This window comes from Phoenix dactylifera, chromosome 2, assembly GCF_051530095.1.
Source record: "Phoenix dactylifera cultivar Ajwa chromosome 2, Ajwa_hap1_PhDact_Kaust_v1.1, whole genome shotgun sequence".
Classification (NCBI taxonomy): Eukaryota; Viridiplantae; Streptophyta; class Magnoliopsida; order Arecales; family Arecaceae; genus Phoenix; species Phoenix dactylifera.
The window spans coordinates 2848051-2875885 of NC_143191.1; the positions used below are offsets into that span (position 1 = coordinate 2848051).

The 27835-nt window shown below is 35.7% G+C and overlaps 1 protein-coding gene and 1 non-coding gene across 3 annotated transcripts; one reads left to right on the forward strand and one right to left on the reverse strand.

The window, feature by feature from the left end:
- Positions 1 to 4425: 4425 nt before the first annotated feature.
- On the forward strand, positions 4426 to 23014 carry LOC103716603 (phospholipase D delta-like). Of its 2 annotated transcripts, XM_088714985.2 has the most exons (11): positions 4426 to 5537; positions 6174 to 6290; positions 7061 to 7255; positions 12073 to 12336; positions 12417 to 12485; positions 12664 to 12811; positions 15009 to 15157; positions 17131 to 17265; positions 19185 to 19189; positions 21430 to 21661; positions 22428 to 22861. In XM_088714985.2, exons 1-11 carry the CDS (start codon positions 4563 to 4565, stop codon positions 22719 to 22721), a joined length of 2583 nt encoding a protein of 860 aa, XP_088571111.2. In that variant the 5' UTR covers positions 4426 to 4562; the 3' UTR covers positions 22722 to 22861. The 2 variants fall into 2 exon arrangements, with proteins under 2 accessions (XP_088571111.2, XP_008802877.3); XM_008804655.5 differs by lacking the exon at positions 19185 to 19189 and having other exon boundaries at positions 17131 to 17304; positions 21464 to 21661; positions 22428 to 23014.
- A 1213-nt stretch (positions 23015 to 24227) lies between these two features.
- Positions 24228 to 24424, reverse strand: LOC113462057 (U2 spliceosomal RNA). The gene has a single exon (XR_003384287.1). It is a non-coding gene; the product is annotated as a U2 spliceosomal RNA (small nuclear RNA).
- Between the last annotated feature and the right edge of the window lie 3411 nt (positions 24425 to 27835).

The window sequence follows — 27835 nt, forward strand, 5'->3', positions numbered from 1 at the left end:
GATTAGATGGGTGCTATCTGTGGACATTCTTGTCAATTTCGCGCTTGTGAAACTTATGGGGAGGGAGGGCATTTCACAGGGAACTATTGCTTGGATTACTGTTCTTATGATGTTTTAAAGCTACGCTGGGAAACCGCAATCATATTATGGTGATCAGAGACAAGAGAATGACCCACCCCGATGATGTACAAAATCCGCTAGATTACCCGCGCACGTTTCATCTCCGACCTCGTCTTAAAAAATGCTGTGTCTGCGAAATACATATGTCATGCAGCAAAGGTAAGTGGGCTCCAAAGAGTACTTTGTTATTGCTGCATAGAATGCTCTCTCCTCCTGCAATACGAGGAAGATAATTTTTCATTTACCGAAAGATCCAGAGGAGAATTTCTGAAGAAAATTCGAGGTAAATGGGATGTTAACTTTGGTGATAGATAGTCCACAAATAATGAAAAGCAGGATGAAACCCAGCTCAAGGGATGCTGGTGCCTGTTTTGGGAGCAAAATCCGAAGGCATGGAAAGGGACGCTGTTATGTCAGCAATAGAAGCTCAAGCTTCTAGCAGTCAAAAATGATGGAGATTTCATGTCCATTTCCAACCATAATTCAAACTTTCTGCAATTCGATATTGAATGTAAAAAAATTCATGATCATTGATCATCAGGTTAAGATCGATGTTAGCCAACTTCTTCCATTCTAGATTTCTATATATACATATGACATGCAAACTATTGAACAATTTAACAGGAGCACGAGAGCCAATAAGAAATGCCATGAAATCTCCTGTTCTTAGAGACTGTCTTCCCAATTTTTCCTCCTATAAAACCATATTTGATGCCAGCTTTTGATCATCTGGAAACATGATGAGTTGGAGAACCAGCATTTCTGAGATACGAAAGGACATACTTGATTTGCTAATAATTGGATTAATTAATTAAGTTGCTAAACAATGAAGTCGTGATCAGTGTATATTAAATAAATATAAAACTATAGAACAAGTGCCCGTTCTGTGACCTCTCCAACATAGTGGTTGGCAAATCAAGTATTTTGATTTGGAATTAAGAAGGTCGCGGTTCAACTCCCACCATGGTCAGTCTTTTGATTGTTTTTTTTATTTTCTTGGCTTTTGTTTTAGCTGTAGATTTTATCTTGCTTTTGTTTTAACTGAAAATTATTAAAGCTAATGTATGATTTCATGCCTTTGACTTTTCTTAAGCTGCAAACCATCATATGATTATTTTTGCTTGGCAAAACATGCACCAACGTTGCTTTGTGCTTTTGATTTTTTGTTTTAACTGGAAGTCATTGGTTTTTTGGATTGAAATCATTATAGGAAATTATTGTTTTTCAGCTTGAAACTGTTATATGATAATTTTTTGGCTTTGCTTTAGCTGGAAATTATTGAGCTTTTTTCTTGGCTTTTGTTTTAAATGAAAATTATTAAAATTAATGCATGGTTATTTTTGCTTTCTAACTTTTTTAAGCTGCACTTGACAAAACGAGCACCTATGTCGCTATATGTTTTTTTTTTTGCTTTTATTTCAGCCGAAACTAATGTAGGACCTTTATTTTTGGCTCTTCTTTTAAGTGAAAATTAGTGAAATTATGATATAATTACTTTTTCTTTCTTCCAACTTTTTTTTTTTAAACTAAAAGTTCTTACATTATTATTTTTTGGGGTTTTTGTTTAGTTGAAAATTGTTGAAAGACTTTTTTGGGCTATTGTTTTAGCTGAAAATTATTGAAGTTAATGTATGTTTTTTTTTTTTTTTTGCATTTTTTGGCTTTTGACTAAGAATACATTTATTTAAAATTTTCTAGCGAAAACAGACATCAACGTTGTTTTAGCCAAGTGGTTAAGGTGTGTGCCTGCTAAGTATATTTCTGGTGCTTTTACTTAGAGGCACTCGTGTATGGAAAGAGATGATCCTCACAAAAATAATTTTGAAAAAAATCCTAATTTACTTAGAGTTTTATAATTTAAAATTTTCTTAAAAATCTCCTTCTAACTTTCTATAGCCCAAGGTTTTGGTAATTCTAACTTTTCCTCAATAATAGTGCATCATGCATAAATCCAAAGAATGATGGAATTCAAAGTGCTTTGAGATCTATGCGGTGGGTGATCTAATGGTGGATTTGTGTGATTGAAGATGAATCTTTTTTTCTTACAAATGATACAACTGCAAGGAGGTATGCCTTCCTCTCTCTCTCTCTCTCACGCTCTCCCTTTCTATCATTGAGAGGAGTCTAATCTTGCTTATTTTTCATGCTCACCCCATCTTACCTAGGCTAGCTTGCAGGCCTTGCCCTTGCTAATCTAGGATTGAAGTTAATGACCAACATTATTCGGAATCAAATTCCCAACCTTTGCTCAAATGCAGAGAGGCAATATCAAGTGAGCAAGGGGTGGGTGATAGGAGGGAAGGAGTATGCCTGGTAAGCAAAACTTGCCAAATTAGAATGAATGCCGTGTTGAATATTTTTAAAACAAAAGAAATAAAGTTTTATCTTAAATCAAAAGCATCCAACTATTGTCGTGTTTGCTAGCGTAGCGTAAATGTGTTCTTCTGCTCTATTTTTGAAGGAAAATACCCATTTGTATTCGACAGGAAGACACATGTTTTTGGAGAAATTTTTATTTCCGCATCTCTTCAGAAAAGAAAGTGTCTATTTGAAAAAGGTACGTATTAGTATGAGAAACAAAGAATTCTAAAGAGAGAGAGGAAAAAATAGAGAAGCCTCTTGGAAACAAAGAATTCCTAAAGGCATGAGCACTTGGGGTGATGCTATATATAAGAAAATATAAAATATATAAATAAATCTATCTCATCCTAACAGATTAAGTTTTTAAGATAAGTAGTGATTTTAATATGATATCAGAGCAGAGCAGAGATCCTGAGTTTGAACCTATTCTTGTATTCTTTAACTTTATTATTAAAAAATTTATATATTGGGCTCATGGATTAAAAAAATCTGACCATACATGGGAGTATAAAAAAATATAAAATATATAGCTTTTCATAACTGATGAAAAGAGTTGCGTGCACACAACACCAGATACCGTGCGCAAACGACTCACACGGTTTTGGCCGATAAAAGTTCCCGCCATTTAAATCGGCGAAGCAACCGCTTTGACCCTCTCTTCCTCCTCGGTGATGCAACGGTCTTCTGGCCTCTCCAGCCTCATGGGTAGGTCTGAGCCTCCCATACCTTTTTTTTTTTCTTTTTTTGTTGTTTTCGTTGGGAACTCTAATCCGCCATTCTGTCTTTCCTCTTCCATTTCAGTCCTCTCTCCTTTGCTCGGCCAGCTCCTCCATCGATTCCTAAGGTACCCCGTCTCAATCCCTTTTTCCCTTCAAAAAAAAACAAAGAAGTTCGTGCAATCCTAGTTCATAATGACAAAGTAACGATTTTTGGTCCATTTATAACTGGATGAATTATGATTTGGAGCAATACAAAAATCGAGCCTCAGACTGTTTCGATTCATCCGCATTTCATATTGCCGTTGCCGCTGCATGGATTTATTTTTGTGTGGGTATAAAAAGACAGTCTTTGCAATAAAAAGCACTTTCCCCCTTTTTTGTTTGTGTAATCTCTGCCTCTCTCTCTTTTTTTGTTTTGATGATAAGGGAGGCTGAAATTCAAGATAATCTTTGTAATGTTCAATTAATAATTTCTATGGTTTAAGGACATAATTTGGCATTATTCTAAGATATTTCACCTCCTTGAGTTATAAATGGTTCGCAAATCAGTCATGTTCTTATGCGTCTTGTATCTAACTGTGTTTCTGTTTCCGTCTATTAATTTTGCCTCAAGTGATTTGTCTGTTTACGGATGAGATATATGATGGTGTAGGACGGCTGCTTTTGGTTAATAATCATGCATTCTTAGCTTCTTAGACACTGTTTTATTTTTTACCCTTTTCTTGTTAATTGGTAGCAAATATTATCCTTTTAAATTTCGTATTTCTTTTCATGCACAAAAACCTTGAGGACATCTAGTTTACATCTCTTTCACTTTGCGGTTTATCTTGTTTCAGGCTTTCAGCTGCCGGCGTCGGGAGTGCTGGTAGTGCGAAGTTGGAGGTTGTTGCTTAGATGTCCCATTCCGGTTTAACACAGTATTTGCTAAAGTTAGAGATATTTAGTTCTAAAAAATTTGCTTCTTCAGAGAGTAGCTCGACTCAGTGAACTGTCTATTGAGGTATTTGGTATCTTGAACCTGATTAATTGCAATATCTTAGACTTCTATGGAGGTTGCTTGGTGGTAAATTTTGGGCTGATCTAAGGAGAAGGAGGCCATCTCTGTTATGTTTTAACATACAGAAGTTGAAAAGGAAAAGAAAAGAAGAAGAAATTTGTGAAGGGCATCTGCACTCACATTCCTAATTTTCACATTCTGATTGCATGGGCATTGATATCTCTCTGCTAAATTACAGAAAGTAAATAAAGTTGTCAGTCTTTGAGCTTGAGGATTAAAAGGTATGAGAGATGGGGTAACTTTACTTCTGCCTTTTGCCAATTGACTTTTTTGAAGGAAGGAATATATGGTGTTACCCCTTATCAATGTACAGCGGATCAGTTCAACACTCAGAGAGTATGGGAAAAGGGTCGACTGAGGTTGAGAATGTCATGTTCTTGCACGGTGACTTGGACATATGGATCTTGGAAGCTAGATCACTTCCAAATATGGATATATTTACAGACAGGATGATAAAATGTTTCACTATCTATGGAACCTGCACAACGCCCTGCGGGAAAACAGATAAGCTCAAAGATAAGCACAAAGATAGGCATAAAAGTATGCGCAAGATTATAACCAGCGATCCCTATGTTTCTGTTTGTGTTGCTGGAGCAACAATAGCTCAAACTCGAGTAATTCCAAACTGTGAGAATCCCAAATGGGAAGAACACTTCTGTGTTCCTGTAGCTCACCCAGTTTCAAAAATTGAGTTTCAAGTTAAGGATAACGATGTCTTTGGAGCACAACTTATAGGGGTAGCTGCAATAGCTGTAGACAAAATTCTGCCTGGTGTTACAGTAAATGGTTGGTTCCCGGTAGTCGGTCCATATGGAAATCCTATGAAACCTTATCCTGAACTGCACTTATCTTTGAAGTTTAGGCCTATGGAAGACAACCCTTTATATAAAGATGGAGTAGGAGCTGGTCCAGAATACTTGGGTGTCCCTAATGCATACTTTCCCCTTCGTACAGGAGGGAATGTCACCCTTTATCAGGATGCTCATGTTCCTGACAACATGCTGCCTGCTATCCAATTAGATGGGGGAAAGACTTATGGGCACAACAAATGTTGGGAAGACATTTGTCATGCAATTCTGGAAGCCCATCACCTCATCTATGTCATCGGCTGGTCAATCTATCACCCAGTGAAGCTTGTGAGGGAGCCAACAAGGACATTGCCTAATGGAGGGGAGCTATCTCTTGGGGAGCTGTTGAAGTACAAGACGCAAGAAGGAGTACGTGTTGTCATGTTGATTTGGGATGATAAAACCTCACATGACAAATTCTACTTGAAAACGGTAGTTGTTATTTCATCGATCATTACATGAGATTTTTGTTTGATAATTGATTATCGTTGCCAGTGAGTGATCTCATAAATATGAGTCACATATAGAAAGAGAAGAAATTGAGACAGAAATTTCATGTCAAGTCTTATACTTTGTTGTTCCGCATGTCCTTCCTTTTCAAGTTCTTTCTCAGAAAAAAAAGCTTATTGTCAACATTGTTCACAAATTTTACAAAAGAAAGACCCTCATTTTCCTATTTTCTATTGCTTAACTTTATTGTCAACCGTCTTCTTGGAAGAGAACAACGATTTTTTACCTGTTGATTCGCTTTGGATTGCAATGACAGAAATTTTTAATCATTCAATTCTCTGTTTTCATGTTAATTTTCAAATTTTTTAACTTGTATCAGTAATAATGAGATTGCTATCATGATATAAGAATTTTAATGCATTTTTTGCCTGTGTTTTTTTTTTCTTCCAATGATTCTTATCGTTTCTCATTTTCTAGATATTGTTAGACATGAAATTTGTTCCATTTGAGCTTACAGCTGTCTAATTTGAGACAAGTTGCTGCTCTTTATGTGCTTTACCTTTTTGCTTCATCCAAATGAAAAATGGTGTGATTGAAGAAAGCTTAGGCTGAATGCAGGATGGTGTCATGCACACACATGATGAAGAAACCCGAAAATTTTTTAAGCACTCAAGTGTTCATTGTGTGCTGGCTCCTCGTTACGCCAGCAACAAACTAAGCATTTTCAAGCAACAGGTGAGTCTGATGTCTTTCTATATGTAACTGAATAAGATATGAACTTACAAGTAGTTTTCAATGGTATACTTGTCATATACTATACTAGCCTGATCAAGTGTTATTATTGTCAAATATACATGCTTTGTTCTATCTTAATTGTCATTTCTACATGAATCTTCTAACATTTAGCATTTTGCTAAAAATTTTATATAGTACATTGAAAGAAATATCTAACATAGAAAATATGGAACAGAATGTTACTAAAAATTTTAAAATATAATTGTATAGATACATACATATACATATATATTTAGATAGCATTTGGTTCTTATGCTTCCCCATGAAAATTAATAATGGACCTCCCAAATTGAAAATCCATTAAATTGATCATTATCTACAATGTAAAGAATATTGTAAGAAACTAAAAATCATTTAGTTTGGAGGTCACTTGATCATGTATTAAGCAAACATATATCTATATGTGTGTATGCACATATCTACAGAATATATATGTGTGTGTGGACACAGACACATATAAACAAACCAGCATTCGTGCATATATCTATATCTATATCTATCTATACATATATACATGCATATATGTACAAGTATGTATGTATATATGTTTGTTATGTGTTCATGTCATTTATCTTGTGCTAAAATGCATCTTTACATTGTGAAGGTTAGTAAATATCAAGTTGATAATGAATAAAACAAAGCTTTCCTTTATTAATTATAGACTTGAGAAATGATATGTTGCTGCCACTAATACAATTTTTTTGTTTCAGGTTGTAGGAACTTTATTTACCCATCATCAAAAATGTGTTCTTGTTGACACTCAAGCTGGTGGAAATAATCGGAAAATCACTGCTTTCATTGGTGGTCTGGATTTATGCGATGGTAGATATGACACACCTGAACACCAGCTCTTCCAAAATCTTGATAGTGTTTTTGTGAAAGATTTTCATAATCCTACATTCCCAGTAAGTATGTATTTCAATTTTAACCAACCCTTGAAAATTCTACGAATTTGTGTCCAATGTAATGCTGATTTATAATTTTTATAAAACCTGATGTTGATAAAGAGACCAAATTTTTGTTTTTCTTTTAGGTGATTTGATGAGATTGCTGTCTATTATCAGAGCAATACATGCATGTAAACTGACATGGACTCGGATTAATTTCTCTAATTTCCATATGGAACTTTTTTTTTGGTTGATAGAACACTTGTAACTTCTTTGAATCTGAATTGCAATAGTTTGGATGTTGATCCTCCAACAATCATCAATTCTACATGATTTTTGGTAAATTCTAATTCTGAGTCTCTAGTCCTAAGATCATTTGATTTTTTCTAAGGGCAGTTTGAGAACTGATCCAATGCAATTTCTTGATCCTCATCTTTATAATGACTAGTAAAAATGATCCATGCAGGAGGGAATTTTTGTTAAGTGTGAAATGCAGCAAAAGAACAACAAAATTCTCAAGTTTTGGGCTGAGTTATTGTTCTTATAGCTTTGCTTTGTGAACCCTGATTCCTATCCTATGAACTAGCTTCCAACCTTTGTCTGTCTTAACTATTTAACTATAAGTGTATATTTTTCATTGTATCCATTACTTCATGGAGCAATATCATTAGAAACTGAAATTTCTGACTTAGTGAAAGCAAATATATGATAGCACCAAAATAAAATGACAGCTAACCTTTCCTATCCTCTGCTATTATTATCCTCTTGTTTTTGTTCTTATAAGGTCTATTACTGCATGCATCTTAAATTATAGTTAGTTCATATTGATAAATAATGCACAATGTAGCTTTAAACATGGTGTGTTTGCTTCGCACATGCACAAGAGAAACTATGTTTATGTTGAAAAATAAATACAAGTATAATTCTTGAACTTCGCTAAATCTCCATGCAGATGTCTGAAACTTCCTCCATGCAACTTGTATCTCATAGTTCCCTGGGTTCTGTGTGGTCCCACACAAAGTGTCAGATGGAACCCAGTCAGCAAGGGCACTTTTGTGATGCATGGTGCATGCAGGTTCCTTGTACCTACAACAGTGTGTAGTTTCTATATCCCTTGCAAATCCTGCAACCTAAAATATCATAGCTTCTCATTTCCCAAGACTTCACCCTTGATATCTTTTCTGCTCATTTGAAACTAATTTTTATGTCCAACATTCATGCGTTCCCACCATTTGAGCTATCCCTGCTACATTTGAACTTAAATGTAAATTTACGTTCCACAAATGTGAAGATATGCAGAGTGTTATAATGCACATGTTGCAGCTTCAATAATGAGCATGTGGGTTCTATTATGGTGCTACACCAGCTGTTTTTCATGCAAGATTTATGCTACTTGAACCTTATAAAGTTTTCAAGTGTGCCTATAGCCTATAAGCCAGCTAACATGAAGTATATTATTGTTTTTTCAGAAGAGAACACTTAAGGGAATGAGTGATACTTGCATACTTGATGCACCTTACGGAAATGCCATATGCTAGGTTCTTTCTAGCAACTACATTTGACTATATTCTTCGTCATTGTTACCTTGAAAATACTATCTTTATCTCCCCTATCCCACAACCTTCTGCATGCTCACTAACTGGCATGCATATGCATGCTCACATAATAATGCATTTGAATTCTTAATCCATTCTCCATTACGAGTAGCCTTAAATTTTATTTCAGACACCATATGATTTTCTAATACTTGAAGTCAAGTCATGAAGGCCTAAGATAACAATTTGATACAATCATTGTATGCTTAAGATCACCTATGTCCTAATAAACAATCACCAAGTTCGCTGCCATGGCAACTGCTGGAGTGAACTATTGCACAAATCGAACAATGAATCTTTCTTATTGTGTAATATGGCTTGTTCATGTTGCTTATCAAATGCAAGGCACATTAAAGAGTCATTTGGACTTTGTTGAGCATTTAAGCAAGAGGATAGGAAGGCCTAGAATATATTGGTTGAAGATGTAAGGATTTGAAAAGTTACTGGTGTCAAGGGAATGGAAGAATTATAAGGCTATTTCAAATGACTGGAATAAGACATTTTCTTCCAATGATACTATTTCCAATGAGTCAATTTGCAGAAATTCCTGCTACACTTTAATATTGGTCTTACACTTTGCTTTACATCTATTTTTCTGTAATGTACTTTGCTAATTTGATTTGCAAGTTTTTACTTAGCCTTAGCAACCTGATAAACTTGATAAAATTATCCCAGTTCGAATTGTGGTAATATTGAGGTTGTTGTCTAAAGGGGCTTATTTATCTCTTACATTGTCTTAGGGCACATTGGTGAGGCTTTATATTGTAAGAGTAACATATCAAAAGGTTCATGTGAGCTCTGTACCCCTTTGGATTATGCCTTGTATTCATATTTCTGCGATCAAATAACCAAAAAGTGGAAACCTTTTTATATTTCTGCATAACACTATATGTATACTAAAATTACAACCTTAGGTATGGTAAGGTGTTCATGCTATTTGGCATGTGGAAGATTTTATCAATATTAGGTTCTGCAGTCAAGTCCATAAATAACATCTGCAACCCTTACATAGAAAGTGCCAAATGGCTCAGTTGTTAAGGTTACTTGGTGTTGGATTCCACTAACCTGGGTTTGAACCTTTGCCTCACCCTGATTTCTGCAATCTTCCTCCTATCCTATATATATAGATGGACTTTACTCCTCTTGAGAGGAGATGGATCTATTCTTTTCGACTCCACAATTAGTAATGGGCATCTAAATCAAAGATTCACACCATTGATCATGGTTTATACCACCAAAAATATCTAGAAATGCAACATCATGTAATTGATGGTGAGATACTATTAAATTTTTACTTTCATTTGTTAGGATATGCTCTATGGAAGAAAAGGGAGAGATGTGAAGATATATGTCCTACAACTAGAGCTAAAGGGATGTGGGGGAGGAATGCCAATAATATATTATGTGATGGATGCATTTTACATTGGCGAGTTGAGAAAAAAGTTATATTGTAACAATAAGGTCTATTATAGTATCTTAGAATGCTGGAGAATTAAGGGGCTCCAAGAAAGCAAATTAGTACCAAAAATGAGAATGTTGAGAAATTTAACATGAATGTTTTTGGTTGAATTCTTTTCATTTTTCAGCCACCGCTGCCACTGTTTTCTTTCGATGAGCCCTTAACGTCCAAAACAAAGAAGATTCTCATTCCCCAATTAGTAAGTAGTATAAGCAATCCTTATACTACTTACTAATTTTCGAATTTGTAAGTATTCTTTACACTCCCTACTAGTTTTTGAACTTGTCAATAATCCAAACACTCCTTACTTTTTTCAACCGTCGGTTATTTTACCATGATAAAAATGATTCTGTGTTTTTCCTAAAATAAAGGATCGAGCATTTGTGCTATACAGATTATGCTTTATTATGAAAAGTGGTTCCATGAATGTTTTAATGAAAATAATTAGTTTATGAAATATGAATATTATCATGCCATTTAGTTTTTTCCACCTACTATATCTATATATTTTAAGAAAAAAAATAAATATTTTAAAGGCTCTCAAATAACTATGACAAACTCATTGAAGTGATGTCGGTCAATACTCTGGAGCTAGTATCCAACGAAAATGGCCCTCTGCCAATGGGTATGAACTATAAAGTTAGTAAAGAATACGAAATATGATACTTTCTCAGCTACAATGATGACCTTGTCATGGGTACAAAGTGACCACAACATTGAAAGTCTGTGAGCAATGTTTTGCATTATAAATTGGCTAAATGACATATGATTTATGTTATACACTTGGAACTATATATATGAAATGTTCATGATTTCTACATGCATGATTGGACTTATAACTTACTTTGTATATTACTATTATGAAATGTTCTATTTTCCAGTGAAAGTTATTTTCTCTAAATAAAGCATTAATTCATGTAAAAACTTATGCTCAATCTGGTAAGGTAGTATAAGGTTTACTTTCTAAGCTATGTAGCTCGTATCTCTTTTTATTTTCTTTTCAGATAAATAGGACTACTAGGAATGAAGAATGGTTCATGCTTGGAGTTCATACTAAGAGGCTTTGTAGTTAATAATGTTATGGATTTTTGAAATATAAATTTTGAATATATAAGAATCTTAGGTTTAGAAGCTCTGTACCAGTAACCTGATTCTTATTTAATTGATAAAAGACTCTAGACCATTATTATTATGTTTTGTATGAGTTGAATTTTCATACAAGATGCTATGATTGGCTTTACTCTTATCGTGGGAAATACCCTAAGGTAGCATAGCTGTGTTATATCCCGGATTTGGGGCATGACAGGAGGTACTTTAATCTTTGTAAAAAGATTTAGGAAGAGGAGGGAAGGTCTAAAAGACTATGGATAGAAACTACGATAAAGACATGGAAAGTTTATGATAGCATTTAGGATGTGCTCAGCAGGATTTATGGCAAGCAAAAACAACATAGCCTATGCAAATAGCTGGGATAGAGCTTGATGATTATAATTGTAATAGCTTGTTCCGGTCAAGGAAGTAATTCTTACTTTTCAACTTTTATTGGACATGCTGTTTCAGTGATACCCTTATAGTATATGATTTTTCATTCAGTTTATGAGATTTTAATTTTATTTAAAGTAATGTAACTTTAGAATAAGTGAAGAATCAAATTCTGCAGTTCATATTTCTATTGAGGCTATACATTATCATGGAGTTCTGTAGATTCGCTTTCTCCTAACATTATTTTTAAAGTTCCTCATACTATGTTAAAAATTTTTCTTGTCTGATTACATATGCAGGTTAACAGCTATGGCCCGAGACAACCATGGCATGATTTACATTGCAAAATTGAGGGTCCTGCTGCACATGATATACTAACAAATTTTGAACAAAGATGGAGAAAAGCTACAAAATGGCGAGATTTCAGACTTAGCAAAGTCGCACATTGGCATGACGATGCCTTGATAAAGATTGAAAGAATTTCATGGATTATTACACCCGTCTCTGACAAGTCTAACACCAATGTTTCGGATGAACAGAACCCAGAAAACTGGCATGTGCAGGTCAGCTACAATACAACTTTACCGTGTTATAGTAGGGTCTAATATTTTGGTCTGACATCTACACAACTCCTGCTTGCTAGATCTTCCGGTCAATTGATTCAGGATCAGTCAAAGGTTTCCCAAAAGTTGTTCAAGAGGCAGAGTCAAAGGTTAAGATGAAGAAACTCTATGATTTTCTTATGCAAAGGCTTCTATTACATATAAATTTTGGAATCTAGCAGCTACTATCAGAAGTCATTAATTAACTGCATGTGCAGTTATAATATGTTTATAACTGTAGTGGTGATGTTGTACTTATGTTGTGCTAAGATATTCTTTTTTCTGCAGAACCTCGTCTGTGCGAAGAATTTGAAAATAGACAAGAGCATACATAGTGCTTATGTAAAAGCAATAAGATCAGCACAGCATTTTATATATGTAGAAAATCAGTATTTTATTGGATCTTCTTACTGTTGGCCATCATATAAAAATGCGGGTATGTATACTCTAGTTAGCATATCTTTTTCAATTCGTTCTGCATATTCAGATGGAACATGTTAGGCTTGTTTTTCTATTAATATTTGCACCAAAGTCTTTCGATGCAGTTTATCGCTGGCAAATTCTTGTATAGATTTGCGGATGACCTACACATTATCTATTAGAAATATTTTCAAAATTTTGGAACTGTTTTCTCATGAAAACATTTTTTACACTCAAATTAGTTTGTTTTACATATTTCCAACTATTTTTCTATCGACGGAAACAGCTGTGGTCTTGTTAATTTTCAGTAAACACTTATTGTGTTAGATGCCATTGGCAACTTTAACTAGTGGAAATCGAGATCCACCCCTTTGCCCTCCATTCTAGTTTTGTCCCTGTTGACTGAATTGTTATGCCTGATCCTTGGTTTTGTTGGTGATTTTTTGTTTAATCCCCGGGCCATGTGTAATCATGTACAAAAACAGATATAAAGCACTAACAGCATAAAGGAAAAAATGTAAAATGGTAGTCAAACTAATCTAGTGAATTCTTTTATAATGTATGTTTGAGAGCTTAAGAGCTTATGAAAGCAATCATAAACTCCAATATGTTCACTCCTACCAGAAGATTTTAGCAGACCGAAACATATTTGAATTTTCTTATACCTTTGCCTGAAGTTTTGAATGATATGATATCATAGGTCTTATCATCATTCTACAAGTTTTCCATAAAGTTGCCAAAGATTGCGGTGTCATACAGCATCCTAGATGTATAATCATGAATTCATGCTCATTAGTCTCTTCATTCTTTCATCTAGAGTAAAGAAACAGAAGTAACAGTGCGTGGTATTATGTTCATCAACTTCTGTTGCAGCTTCATTTTCTTTTTTGATCCCATTGAAACTGCAACTGCATATTCTCTTTCAGTCTATTGGTTCTTATTCGCTTATCGTCTAGTGTTCCTCCATAATTTCAGTTTAGTTTTAAGCTTGTTCTCTTCACATCATTTACTTCTGTATATTTGCAAATAATACAGATCAGTTAACATCATACTTAAAATCATCTCAGTAATAGTCCTTACTGTTCACTTGCCTCGCCACAACTACGAACCCTTGTCACTACTTCCACATAGATGTCCTCAATGAACCTAATAAATTATTTGTGCACAGCTTTCTTCCTTGATGACCATTAACTCTAAATAAATAAATAGATTCATAGAGTTACATAATTATCTGTAACAAATTAGAAAATCTGGATCTTGGATTTTTTTATCTTTCTTCCAACTACATGATTTGCAGCTATTATTGCATTATTTGTGAGAAATAAGAGGAACAAACCTCCCTATGAGCAACCAAAATTCCATATGTGATATGAATCTATGGACCTTTCTTTTAGATCTTATGTTCAACATGAGATTCTTATCCATAAATGTGAAAGCACATAACTAAGCTTTGTTAAGTACCTTTATTCGCCACATAATGGATAATGCATACACCAAAAGTAACCATTTGTTAACTATTGTACGCAATCTATATTTAGTTACAATGTTCAATATGCATTTTTTTCCTTTTTCTGAGATTGGGGGGGGGGGGGGGGGGGGGTGGGCTAACCCCCACCTTTTTAGGCTATACCCACGTCACTCCTGGGGGTCTGACTCCAACCAGAATTGAACTCCCATCCCCTTGCCCAAGTGGCAAGAGGAGATAGAATGATACCATCTGAGCAAGTGCTTGGTGGTATGCTCAATATGCAAGTTATATATGTTTTTGACATTGCCAATGGTTAAGCACATCATAACTTTTCTTTTACAAAATTCCTTAAGCTGTTCTGTTCTATGATTATTCACATACTGTTGCATATTCTTACATACTGTATGTATCTATGTGTATGCTCTAAGTATTTATTTTTTGGTTATTTTCTAAAAATAATTAATTTGAGATTCCTTTTCTGAAAATATACGATCACTTTCCTGATTTACCAATTTTATGCCAGCAACTAGCCTGTATATGTTGCAGATTTTAATATGACCACACTTAAAAATTAAAATTGCTAACCCCACTATTAGGTTTCAGTCTTATGTAATCTACACTCCTTAATACAATATTGGTTCTGTTTCTTATAAATATTATTGTTATATGCTAATCCAGACTTACTGTAATTATTATGTTAATTGGACATTTTGGAAGTTATGTTGTTTACATTTGTCTGAAGCAGGTGCAGATAACTTGATACCCATGGAGTTGGCTTTGAAGATTGTGAGCAAGATCAAGGCAAGAGAACGTTTTTCAGTGTATATTGTAATACCAATGTGGCCTGAAGGAATTCCAACTGCTGCTGCCATGCAGGAAATCCTCTTTTGGCAGGTTAAATTATTCTTATTGTAAATTTGTTTTTGCCATCATGATTCTCTTTCGAAACCAAGTAGTTGAAGTTTATATTAAAACCTGAAAAATAAAAATGCAATATATTAGAGAGAAGGACATTGTATCTTTCTTGGGAACCTCTAACTATATCGAGTTTTGCAAGCTTGAAACATCTCTATAGATAGACTTATGACATTATGTTGTAGCTATAACCTGTATGTAAGGGCAAGAGAAGCTTGTCTACATTCTTTCCAATGTCTCTCACTCTCTCCAATGATGGGTGAAAGAAAAGACCTTGCACTGGGCTTCATGAACACAATCATGCCATGTATAGCTTCCAGAAGAAGGTTTCTTAAGAACTAATCTTGCAGAGTTCCAGTCTTTGCCAGAAGTTCATAGTCAAATTCTAAATTCTTGGCTATTTTTCTTTGTTTTTGTATTCAATTTAGCAAAATGATTTGAAAATCATCTTCAATTTAGCAAAATGATTTGAAAATCAGAGTCTATGTCTTGCACTTCTTCAAAGTACAGAAACTGATACTAAACAAAATGGGAAAACATTTCTTTTCTGATTGCACTGTTTTTTAGAAATTGTCACAACTCACGAGGCATATTCTAGTTAGTAAATTAATGTACATGATGGATGACAAAATCTTAGCCTACAAAACAAGGTTAGCCTAATAGTCAACAGCCTATTATTATAAGCAAAAATCCGAAATTGCCTCACCAACTGAATTGGCTCTCTATCCATTCAACTGTTCATTTTATTAAAAAATTTTCAAGGATCAATAAGATATAGATTTCTTATTGGATGAGTTAAATAATTTTGACCCTCTTGCCAAGTCAATCAGGTTCAGATTAGCATATTTAAATTCTATTATCTGCATAAATAAAAAGGCTCATTAATTGTCTAACCGATTGGCAATTCCTATTAAATGACCACATTCATATTCTCTTATGAAAAGAATTGTTTACTGAATAATTATCAAGGGAGGGAAAAAATCTTTTTCCTTCAAGTTGGAGATGTCAGCACATCAATAAAGACAATTAAAACCTAGGCCGAATGAGCTTCCTTACCAAGATGAATCCTCTTGTGTGGTTGAGTTTCTGCATACCAGCTTCTGAAAATTCAGTTGTACTAAAGAAAAAGATACTTTGTTCCCTAAATTCCAAAAAAAATGGGCAAAATTTGCAGCAGTTGGCAATTTTCTGGTTTGCTGGGCTTTTGACAATATTCCAATAATGTAAGTGGCAACAACATGAGAATTAAGTAAAGAATGCATTTGTTAAATTCAAATATGGAGTTTGGCTACAGATGTTCCAAATTTCCAATCTTCTGAAATTTTCTTCTAAATCTCATGGAAAGCTCAAGGTGAACCAGATATTAATACCAAATTAAAAGATCCTGAAAGTGTAGCAAGTAAATCTGATATGATGTAGAATGGTATGTGTCTAACAACACTGAGGTCAATGATTAATATCTGACATTTCATTCTATTAATCTATTAATTTTCATAAATATGTGAACTTCTCATATTTATGAGAGTCATGAAATCTGGAGACTTGCATAATATATTATCTTGCATTTGTAAATTTGCAATCAGATAATCAAAATTATATTCCTTTTAAGTAGATGAAATGAAACAAGTGACACTGAGCTGCATTTTGGTATCTTAGTTAATGATAGTGATTCTCTACTATAACAATATATCTTCTAGTAAGCTTCGAGGAAGGCACTTTGTCCTGTTGCATTTAAGTTACATGATCAACTCTACCTTGTTTGCTTCTTTTTCCTATCCTCAATATTTATTTGAATAGAGTATTCAAGGCACTCCTTGCACTCTGTGCCCTAATGCAAGCTTTACTTCTCCTTTCTAGTATCTCAGAGCATATGCCATTACTCTATTTGCTTTCTCTGAAGACCAATGATAAGCTGGAAATACATAACCTCATGTTTGATCATTTACTGACAGGGACAAACAATGGCTATGATGTATAAATTTGTTGGTGAGGCTCTCCAGGAAGAAAGTCTTTCTGACAAGTATCATCCACAGGATTATTTGAACTTTTATTGTCTTGGAAGGCGTGAGCCCATACCAAAGGAAAAAGCATCTTCACCGAAAATTTCTAGTGATAATACTGCACTGGTATGTTTTTTCCTACTCTTTTCAGCTTGTGCTTGAAATTTGTTTCTCAGTTATATCTTGCCAAAAATATGTATCTTATTTTGAAAAGCCCGAATGATATGATCAAGATTTTTCTATGGATAAGACTAACTACTACAGAAGAACCAGTTTAAAAGTCCACTGATATATTTTCATTGTTCCAGCACTATGCATGTATATGCAGCTTATGTTTTGATGAACAACAGAATAGAGCTGTTATGTTGCTGTAAAGTATTTTCTGAAACCCAAAATGTAGCAACATTAAATATGTGGGAGGTCATTGTGAGGACTTGTGCCGGCGTGTGTTTAGTCTCACATCGGTTACTCGTCGAAAAGATCTTGGATACTTATACAGGACTAAGGAACCCAAAAAAGTGTCTTCCGGCTAGCTATTTTGGGTGAGGTCTTGGGTTATGACAAATAGTATCAGAACGAACTCGGCCTATAGCCTATGTGGACTAGGAGACACTGTAGTACGGGTTCAAGGAAGCTGACCACAGGCCGATCGTGGTGCTTATAATTAGATTAGATTGAATTTGAACCTTTTAGCCTGAGAAGGACATCGGTGCCTGAACGAGGAGAGTATGTGAGAACCGTGCACGCATGTGTTTAGTTCCACATCGGTTATTCACCGAAAAGAGCTTGGGTACTTATATAGGACTAAGGAACCTAAAAAATAGCTTCTGACTAGCTATTTTGGGTGAGGTCTTAGGCTATGACAGCCATAGTCATGTTTATGTAACCTGACTTTTCATCAATTTAGCTTAAATATATTTGCGCAGTATAGTATTCTTGAAGTATTATATGTTGATTTGGTTGAGATTTACCAAATTTCTTATGACTTTTTGCCTAACGACTCTTGGTATGGTATGCTAATGTCTGTAGTATACTTTACTCTTATTCACTAAAAAGGATATTGTAACATTCTGGGACCTAACCCAAAAAGGCTAGCCATAGGATATTTTTTGGTTCTCTGGCCCTATATAAGTACTTTAGATTTATCCAATGTATAGCCAATGTGGGACTAACCATATTCCTATACGAGTCATCACACCACCCCTTTCGTTTAAGCCCAGGCATCCTAGCTAGGTTAAAGGTCCAAATCTAATCAAATCCAATCATAAATATCAAGATCGGCCTATTGAGCCCCAAAAAGGTCTTTGCTGAAGTATCTCCTAGTTCACATGGGTTATGGATCAGGTCCATTTTGGTACTATTTATAATGATCTAGGACCTAATCCAAAAAGGCTAGCCAAGAAAGTATTGTTTGGATTCTTTAACCCTATATGAGTAGCTAAGATCTTCGTAGCACACAACCAGTCTGAGATTAAACGTACGTCAATACGAGCTCTCATAGATGTAAGTGCTGAAAAGAGAATACTATGCTTATTGACCTACTTTAAACTATCTCAACTTCTTGCATTTTTTTCCTATGAATTTAAGCCTTTGATCTATTTCTAAAGGTATATATCTCATTTATGTATTATTCACATCACACGTAACTTTTTTAGTTGACTATTTGTCTATATCATTTTAATTTAAATTAGTCTCTCAAATCACATAGGCACCAAAATAAAGATCACTTTGGATATACATTATATAGACATAAGAATATTTAGCTAGTTTTTTTTCTTTCTTTTGGTTTTACAAGTTCTGTTGTCTCCATATCATTACTTTGTCTTGTGAAGTTTGGCAACAGAAATACAATTTCTGTTTTTTTGTGTTTATACATTTGTAGGAAATGGACTTTTAAGCAAGAAATGGTAATCTTTTGTATCCCATTTCATTTACTTAATGAAATGAGAGGTGCCTGTTGACACCATCTTCTCAAAAGAAAAGGAAAAGAAAAAAAATGTTATGAGCTCCGGTATTAGCCTAAGTCTATTTTAGGGTTCTTGACATGATAGAAGGCTTTAAGATATGTTGTTTTTAGATATTACATGATTAGTTATTGTATAGAGGAAACATAGTGTGCTACAGTTGGATAGATATTTGTCCAAGATAAGATTTGTTAGTACAGGTTGTTAGGTTATTTGGACTAATCTAAAAGACATAAAAAGAAACTATTTGGATTTTGGGCATTGATCTTCATCAACCATTCCATGTCTAAACTTTAAGAATGATAATATACTGATGATTCTTAATTATTTCAAAGAAGATGTATCCTATTATCTATGATATTTGATTTAACTACATATAGATCTGAATCATGTATTTCACTTAAATGTTATTTTCGACTGCATTCTTTTTTTGTTGGAAGTTAATTACTATCGGTAGATATTTTAAAAATTTCATGGAACAGAATTCTAAATATACTTTTACAGTTTTACTTACATATTTCCCATAAAGTACTAAAATCAAATGGAATTGGTAGAAACCAAGGAAACCTTGTTTTACAACCAGATCAAAGATTGCAATCCTCTTGTATAGATTCAGTATGAAACTGGACCTGGAAAATAGAAATATATGATATTGCTTATTGACAATAAACCTTAACCTCAACTAACAAACTCGTTCTTTTAGAGGGATTAGGAGATCTATCAGCAACAGTCACTAAAGTTCAAACTAGTCTGTAACTAGCTTTCCACCTAACATCAATGGCTAGTTCGGTCAGCTTTTTGGCTAATGCAACTTTGGGCAGGAGAGAGATTCTCATGAAATAACAGAGCTGGTTACAGCATACCAAATTTAAGTTAGTGGCTATGCAAGTTAGGCTCTTCCATATAAGAGCTACCCTCTATTGTATGCCTTGGACTATGAAAAGGTCTGAATGAAGAGGGAAGAAGGCCAGATTCAACATTAAAAACATGTTCATCTTTAAGGCACAAACTTGACATCAACAAGGCACAGCAAAATACAAGCCCACTATTGCACTATCAATATAATAATAATCCCAAGATAATTCTGCAATTTGCTCTTATCTAATGTCAGCCCTCTACATGTCAAGCTCCTCCACATGGCGACTTTTGGAGAAGAGAGAGAGAGCACCATCAAATCTTCATTCCAACTGGTTGGTAGGGAGATTTACTTTGTTCCATTACATAGTTATAACTCAAACAACTAGAGCGGAACCAATATTGCCCAGGCTCTCCAAATTCATGGTTTCTGAACATGTCAATCTTGAACAAGTGAGAAACTTCATTCCACTCGTTGATACTAAAGTCATCCAATTATGATGTCTTCACCATAACATATCTACTTTCAGAATTTCCACCTAAAGTTGTTAATTCTGATATAATATTTAGCTTATTGATTTAGAGAAATTAAGTAGCAACTCGTCAGATTGTTATTCATGACATCAATAACATGCAAATGCATTTGTAAAATAGAGACAATTTCATGTCAAATTGCTTAAAGGTCCTTATGGCAGATTCATTCAGACACCTGGACATGGACACCCTTGTCATGTGTTGAAGTACTGTTGTGGAACCCTCCAAGCATTGCTTAAACTCAACAAATGTAAACATGAAGAGGAAACAAGGCAATGCCTCATTTAAACCACTGCATTATTCTCTCAGTCATGTATTAAGAATCACACGGAACTTCTATCACCACATTGCGCTATTGACAATATCAAGGATTTCATAATTTTTTTTCAAAAGAACTTTAAAATTGATAATTTTTTGAGAGAACTTCTGGTCATGCATTAAAAATCAGGGAGAACTTCTATCAGCATATTGCATTATCAAGAAAATAGCATTTGCATGTTTTGAGTGCTTTTGGAAGGCTCAACACTTTCTTCAAGCTACATGCCTTGGAGCTTGAGAAGGCAAATTGGGTAGAATTTTGTTATCTTGTGATCTATTTCTCTTTTGTTTTCTCACCATAAATATATATTAAATTCCCTTGTTCTTGAACCATTATCAATCCTCCATCCAATCATAGCAGAGTTGGATCTTAACTGTCAGAGTAACTTGTGCTTTCTCTCAGTGCAGCATATGATTTTCTATTTGAAAATTTACTATCAGTTATGTGATGCATAGATTGGTTCAGACTTGGAACTCTCTTATCTGGAATTTCTTTGGCTGAATCTTCTGTGCTTATTTTAAGTGTAATGACATTATAATTCAATCAACAAAGAATAGTTTTTGCATAGTTCCTTTCAAGTGAATTTGATGAACCAATGCATCCTTCTCCGCAGCGCTCAGCTCAGAAGTCACGTAGATTTATGATATACGTGCACTCTAAGGGGATGATTGTCGATGATGAATATGTGATCATTGGTTCTGCCAATATTAACCAGAGATCTATGGAAGGTTCAAGGGACACTGAAATTGCAATGGGTGCTTATCAACCACACCATAAATGGGCTGGAAAGGGCACTCATCCACATGGACAGGTATAAACATTTTTTGCTTTTTTTCAGAAAAGAATACACTGTACTAAACTTGCACCTGCAACACTAACTTGTGTTAATAAGGGTTCCTTAACTTCTCTGGTCTAGTTGTGATTATTTACTTGCAAGACTAACATTTGACGAAGGAAAGAAAACCCATTTCTGGCTTGTATCTGAATCCCTAGATCATTAATTCTGGTTAAGGATCTGGAAATCATGCCCTTGCAAATCTCAAATAGATGTGTCAACTGAGTAAGATCATAGAAACTGGCCATCTTTTCAATAAGAAGCATTCTCTAAATGTCCAAAAGCATGCAGTTTTTTTTTTTTTTTTTTTAGTTGAAGTTAATTTCATCCATTAGTTTGCTGAAACAGAATTCTGTAATACAAATCTCCAGGTTATATTGAAGAAAATATAAACAAAGAATAATTCTGGGAAAACAACCAACAAATTACAATTTGAATTGGATTGCACGAGCTTTTCCTTAATCATTCAATTGTGTTTATGCATGCCAGTAGCATCTCCTTCTATTCCGACGATTCCAAATGACTCTAGAAGAAATAAAATTTACTTTTAAATTCTAAAATTACTTGAGGTGCGTATTTCATTATCACTTGGTTTATTTTCATGTTTTAAAAATCTTTAAGTTACATATGGTAGTTTCAAATAAATCCTTAAGATTTTTCATGGCATCATGTCTCTCATCTCAGGTTAGTTTCCCATGCCAGTTTTAGATTAACTATGAAAATGCTCCAAATTTCTATACAGGTTTATGGGTACCGAATGTCTCTTTGGGCTGAACATTTAGGCATGGTTGAAGATTGTTTTCATGGACCACAAAGCCTTGAATGCATCAGACGTGTGAACAAACTAGCAGAAGATAACTGGAACTCTTATGTAGACCCAGAGATTAAGGAGATGAAGGGACACCTAATGAGATACCCAATTAAGGTAGAGAGGAATGGAAAAATTGGCCCTTTGCCTGGGCATGAATGCTTTCCTGATGTTGGTGGCAAGGTTCTTGGTGCGCACTCTACTCTTCCTGATGTTTTGACGACATAGTTGTGATAAAGAGTGATATAAATGAGATTTTATGTAAGTGCAAAAGACCATCCCAAGCTCGCTTATAGGATTGAATCAGTGTATATGCCCATGCTCAAGGATTTTGCCACACCCAAGAAACTGTTTCAATGGTGGAAGAAAGGCAAAGTTTTAAGTTCAAACAGGATGCAGTTGCCACTATATGCAACGTGTATTATTCCACTAACAACTCAAAATATCATTGCTGGTTCTTGTATTCATCAATTATTGAACTGTAAACTTACAATCATGATGTCCCAAAGTCATGTTCGAAATTCTCTTATCACATTGAGCTGGCATCTCCCCAGAAAAAGAAAAAAGGGAAAGGAAGAGGGAAGGGGGAAAAAGAAAAGCAACGGATTTTTTTTTTCCCCGAGGGAAAAAGGGCAGCAGATTGAAAATCTAAACTGATGTGCTGTGAGGAAGATATGTTGTTATGGTTGAATTGTAATAGTTGCAGCCTTATTTTTTTTTAAAAAAAAATAAATACAGATTATGTACATGCAAAAATTGAAAAGTAAATAGTTCTCTTGTTGGATAGGCCTTGAATTCAAATTAAAGATAAACAACCTATTTTATTGAAATCTTTATTTATAAATATATATGTATAGACTATGTATATGAGTAAAAGTGAAAAATACAGAGTTTCTCTCATTTGATCAGCATTAGATTCAAATTTAAGTATTTTCGTCTCTTCCACATGCTCTAGACAACCACTCCTGATGCTATCTCTCTCTCTCTCTCTCTCTCTCTCTCTCTCCCCCACACACACACACACAATCTTATCTTTTTCAAATTTGATCTATCAAAATTGATCAAATCAGTTCATATTATTGATAATCCATCCATTTTGTAAGTGATAAATAAAAAATTCGCACTCACTTCACTTTTGCTCTTCCTTTACATGTCTATAGGGATCAGAATTTAGAAGTCAAACCCAATTTTCTTGTAATCCATATTAGCTCCATCAGTTGGCACCTTTATCAGATAACAAATCAAATTAACATTTCACGCGTGCAAAAGAACATGTTTCATGGATATTATGATTTGATTATCTTGGTCATTTTTTAAGTGATAAAAATAAACTATAATACTCACATTTTATTAATTACCCTTCTCTTTTAAGCTTTTCTATAGAAAGAGATGATAATAGGCATCCATTAGTTTTTCAAGTTTTATAATTTTTTGTCCCACATTAAGAGCCCATTTTTTTGGATAAATATCATGAAAAATTTAATCAACTTTTTATTGACTAATATATTCATAGGTAAGTTATTATTTAGTTTTTATCCATAAAAGAAAAGTTTTGCCAAGCTCGTTTTATTTTATTTACCCATGATAGAAAATATCGAAACATCTTGACAACTTATCCCAAAGCCATTTTCCACCATATAAAAAGCAGCGCTCAATTGAGATTCTAAATAAAATATTTTTCAACAGACTCTTCCCCAATACCAGAAATAAAAAAATATTTAAATCGTGTTTTGGTAGGGGTGCGCCAGGCCCATGCAGCAGTGCAACGCATGGGCGACGCGCGAGGGCCCCAGTGGCAAGCCACCGTGGCGGGCCCTCCCCCACGAAAAATTAATTTAATATCATAGTGGGCCGATGGCCCACGTATCAGATATTAAACTGATAAGAACAGATACTACACTTGATCTTAGCCAAAAGGCCGAGAAAGGTATGAGCTTCATCGTGTCCCGTGCCGCTTCTTTTGTAGCCGCTGCTCGGTCTTCCCCTTTCACGCGCAGCCGATGTGGGACAAAACTCCCTCCTTGTTCGCTCGCCACCGCTTGCAAGGCGAACCTCCCTTCATTTGGGGTGGTTCTATATACACCCCCCCTATTGCTCAGGACACCCCCCAAAAATTAAAAAAAAATTAAATACTCTCTACACCCCCCCATTTGCTAAGGACACCCCTAAAAAATTAAAAATTCCTAAATTACCCCCCACCCTCTCCACCCCCTCACCTAAATTGCTCTCTACACCCCCCAAACCCCCCCCCCCCCACCCCGCTCTTCCCCTCCAAAACACCCGCCGGCTTCTCCCTTCCGCCCAAAAAACCTCGCCTCAAGCACCTCGCCGGCGGCCAAACCCCCTCCGTCTCCCTTTGAACTGTTCCGCCCAAAGCACCTCGCCAACGCCCAAAACCCCCCCGTTCCCCCTTCTCCCTCTCGTCGCCGGCATTCTGTTCGGCTGCACAGTGCCGGACAGAAGCCTTCTGTTCGGCACTGTGCAGCCGAACAGAAGAGTTCGGTTGAGGGTTGCCGAACAGAAGGCTTCTGTTCGGCACTGTTCAGCCGAACAGAAGCCTTTTGTTCGGCGATCCAGTGCCGAACGGAGCACGAACCGTGAAAAAAAAAATTTCGAAACAAGGTGGAACACGTACCTTTGCGGCCGATTCTTCGTCCCAAATCACTAGTTGCTTGTCCATGCTTCGAATGGGGCTTAAATCTCCTTCAAAGATCGCCTAAACGATGTAAATGGATCGAGGGGTTTAAGGGGGGTTTGAGGGGTGTTTTTTTTTTTTCTTTTCAAAACGAAACGGAGGAGGAGGAAGGGGGGGTGTACTGAGAAAATTTCAAGGGCAATATGGTAATTACACTAAAGGTTAGTTTGGGTATTTTTTTTTTGGTTTTTGGGGGGTGTCCTGAGCAATAGGGGGGGTGTATATAGAACTACCCCTTCATTTGCCTTCATATGCCAAGTCGAATTCCATATATATCCTTGAAAAAAATTAATATTTAATTTATATCGGAAAAAATATATTTTTATATAAAATTTTCAAGGATATTATTGTAAAAGAAAATAAGGCTACTTTGAACTTAAAAATTATTTAGTAGTACATTAGTTAAAAATGTAATAAAAAAATTTGTGTAAATACAGGACATTTTAAGTACATATATATATATATATATATAAAATAATTTCTAAAGAATAAATATAGAAATTATTTTTGTAAGGATATATGTTCCGTTCCGAAACTCGAAGCTTTCAAACCCAGACCCCAGCAAATGTTCATTTTGATCCAAATTTCACCACCACAGCCGAGGTCAAGCCCCAGAGCGGCAGAGCCTCGAAGTCTCCCTCCCTCCTTCCCGCCAGAGCAAGCACTCCCGCCACAATTTAATTTTGGCCTGCCCTTGGGGCCTTCACAAGTTCAACTGCATCATATTTTTTTATTGTTAAATGATATGGGGAAGTATTCTTCATCTCACATAGTCTTTGCTCGCAGCAAGATGTTTTTTTGAGCTAAACATATAACAACCTAAGACCTTACCAAAATGGATCCAAAATTTTCTCGCTAAATAACTGATGCGGAATTAAACACATACCCGCACGGTCCTCACGTACACCTCTCGTTCAAGCATTAACATATTTATCAAGCTAAGAGTTTAAATCCATTCAAATCTAATAAAAAGCACTACAACCGGCCTATGGTCAACTTCTATGAACCTGTACTATAGTGTTTCCTAATCTACATAAGCTATGGGCCGAGTTCGCTCTGATATCAATTGTAACAATTTAGGACCTTATCCAAAATAGCTAGGCGGATGGAGGTACGCGAGGCAGGGCAGAGTTTGTTATACAGGACCCTCACTCCAAGGTAGTGGTAGTGGGCGGCTGCTAGTTGTTCGACATATCAGTTCCGAGGGCGGAGTTGCGAGCGGCCTGGGCCGGTCTTCGCCATGCGCGGCAAGTGTTGCGGGCCGGTTGATCATCCTGGAGGGCGATTCGGCTACGGTCATTGGGTGGATTTAGAGGGGTCCGAGTGGTGAGAGCACAGACCACCTCCTAATCCGGGATATTGAGGTGATGGTAAGGGATGGTGTGGCCTTCGAGGCCAAGCATGTACTCAGAGAGGCCAACGGGGCGGCTGACTAGGTGGCTGCCTACGCGGCCCACCACTCAGGATACGCCCTGTGGTCAAGAGTGGGTGCAGGACTAAACACATGCTCTTATAGGTCCTCACATAACATATAGCTTGCCTGTTTAATATTCTTGTAAATCAAATATCTGTGACAGATGGCAAATTCTCGCCTGCCACATGCTAACAACTCAGATTGAAGATTTGGATGGATCTCATTGTCAAATAACCATCCTCTCGTTGAGTTATTTTTCTCACATCATGGCTCTTGCACTGTTCTCATTCTTCATTTACCATAATTTCATTCCTTTTTGTTATGTCTTGGATTCACATCACATTCCATCTTTCACCTGAATCTTTGGAAGGAAACCTTGTGCTTGGTATATCTCCCTCTAAAGGAGTAACCCTTAACTGTGGCTTGGGATGCATTATCACATTCTGTTAATCCAATGACAAACACAACAGATTTTTTTATCTTTATGTATGGCTTATTCTGCTTCTGAACCCTCACAACCCAAATTTTGACCACTGGAATAACAATTTGAGTTGGCTATTATCTTATAATAAGGGTCCGTTTAGACGTATCCATGTGTCATGTTCCCATGATGGTGAGAGGGTAACCAGCTCGGCTGCAATTGGTTGTCAATCTCCAAGAGCTAGAAGCTGCGATTACAAAAATCCAGCAAAAGCGTGCTCTTCCACATTCCTAATGGATCAAGATACTGCAATCGGCGGCTCCTTAGATTCCCCAGATTTCCTTGGTCCATTCCCTCTCTTCCGAGTCTTCCCATGCATACATTGTTACGCACAGGTTGGTTAATGAAGCACCAAAACAGTTTTAAGAGAATCTACCGTGGATCCTTCTACAGCTATTGCCATCCACAACCACTCCCACGTATTTGCTGTTTCTCTGACGAGAATGATAAATAAACTGATATTTTGCAATATCGCCATTGTTAACTTATGCCAGCGACTTAAAGACCCATCGTATATGCATTTGGTAAGACTAAATGCGTAACCAAATGCATACTTGGTGATGGTGACATTGCATCCAACACCACAATTAATTGCATGCAGTAAACTAGTGTACACTCTCAGGATTTCATATGACCGTGCTTCATTTTGTCGCGACCACAATCATATCACCTGAACCAAGCAACAATATCTATTGGATCCCTTGACCCATCCATTGTCTCTCTTGAGTAAGAAACTTAGACCCAAATCCAGA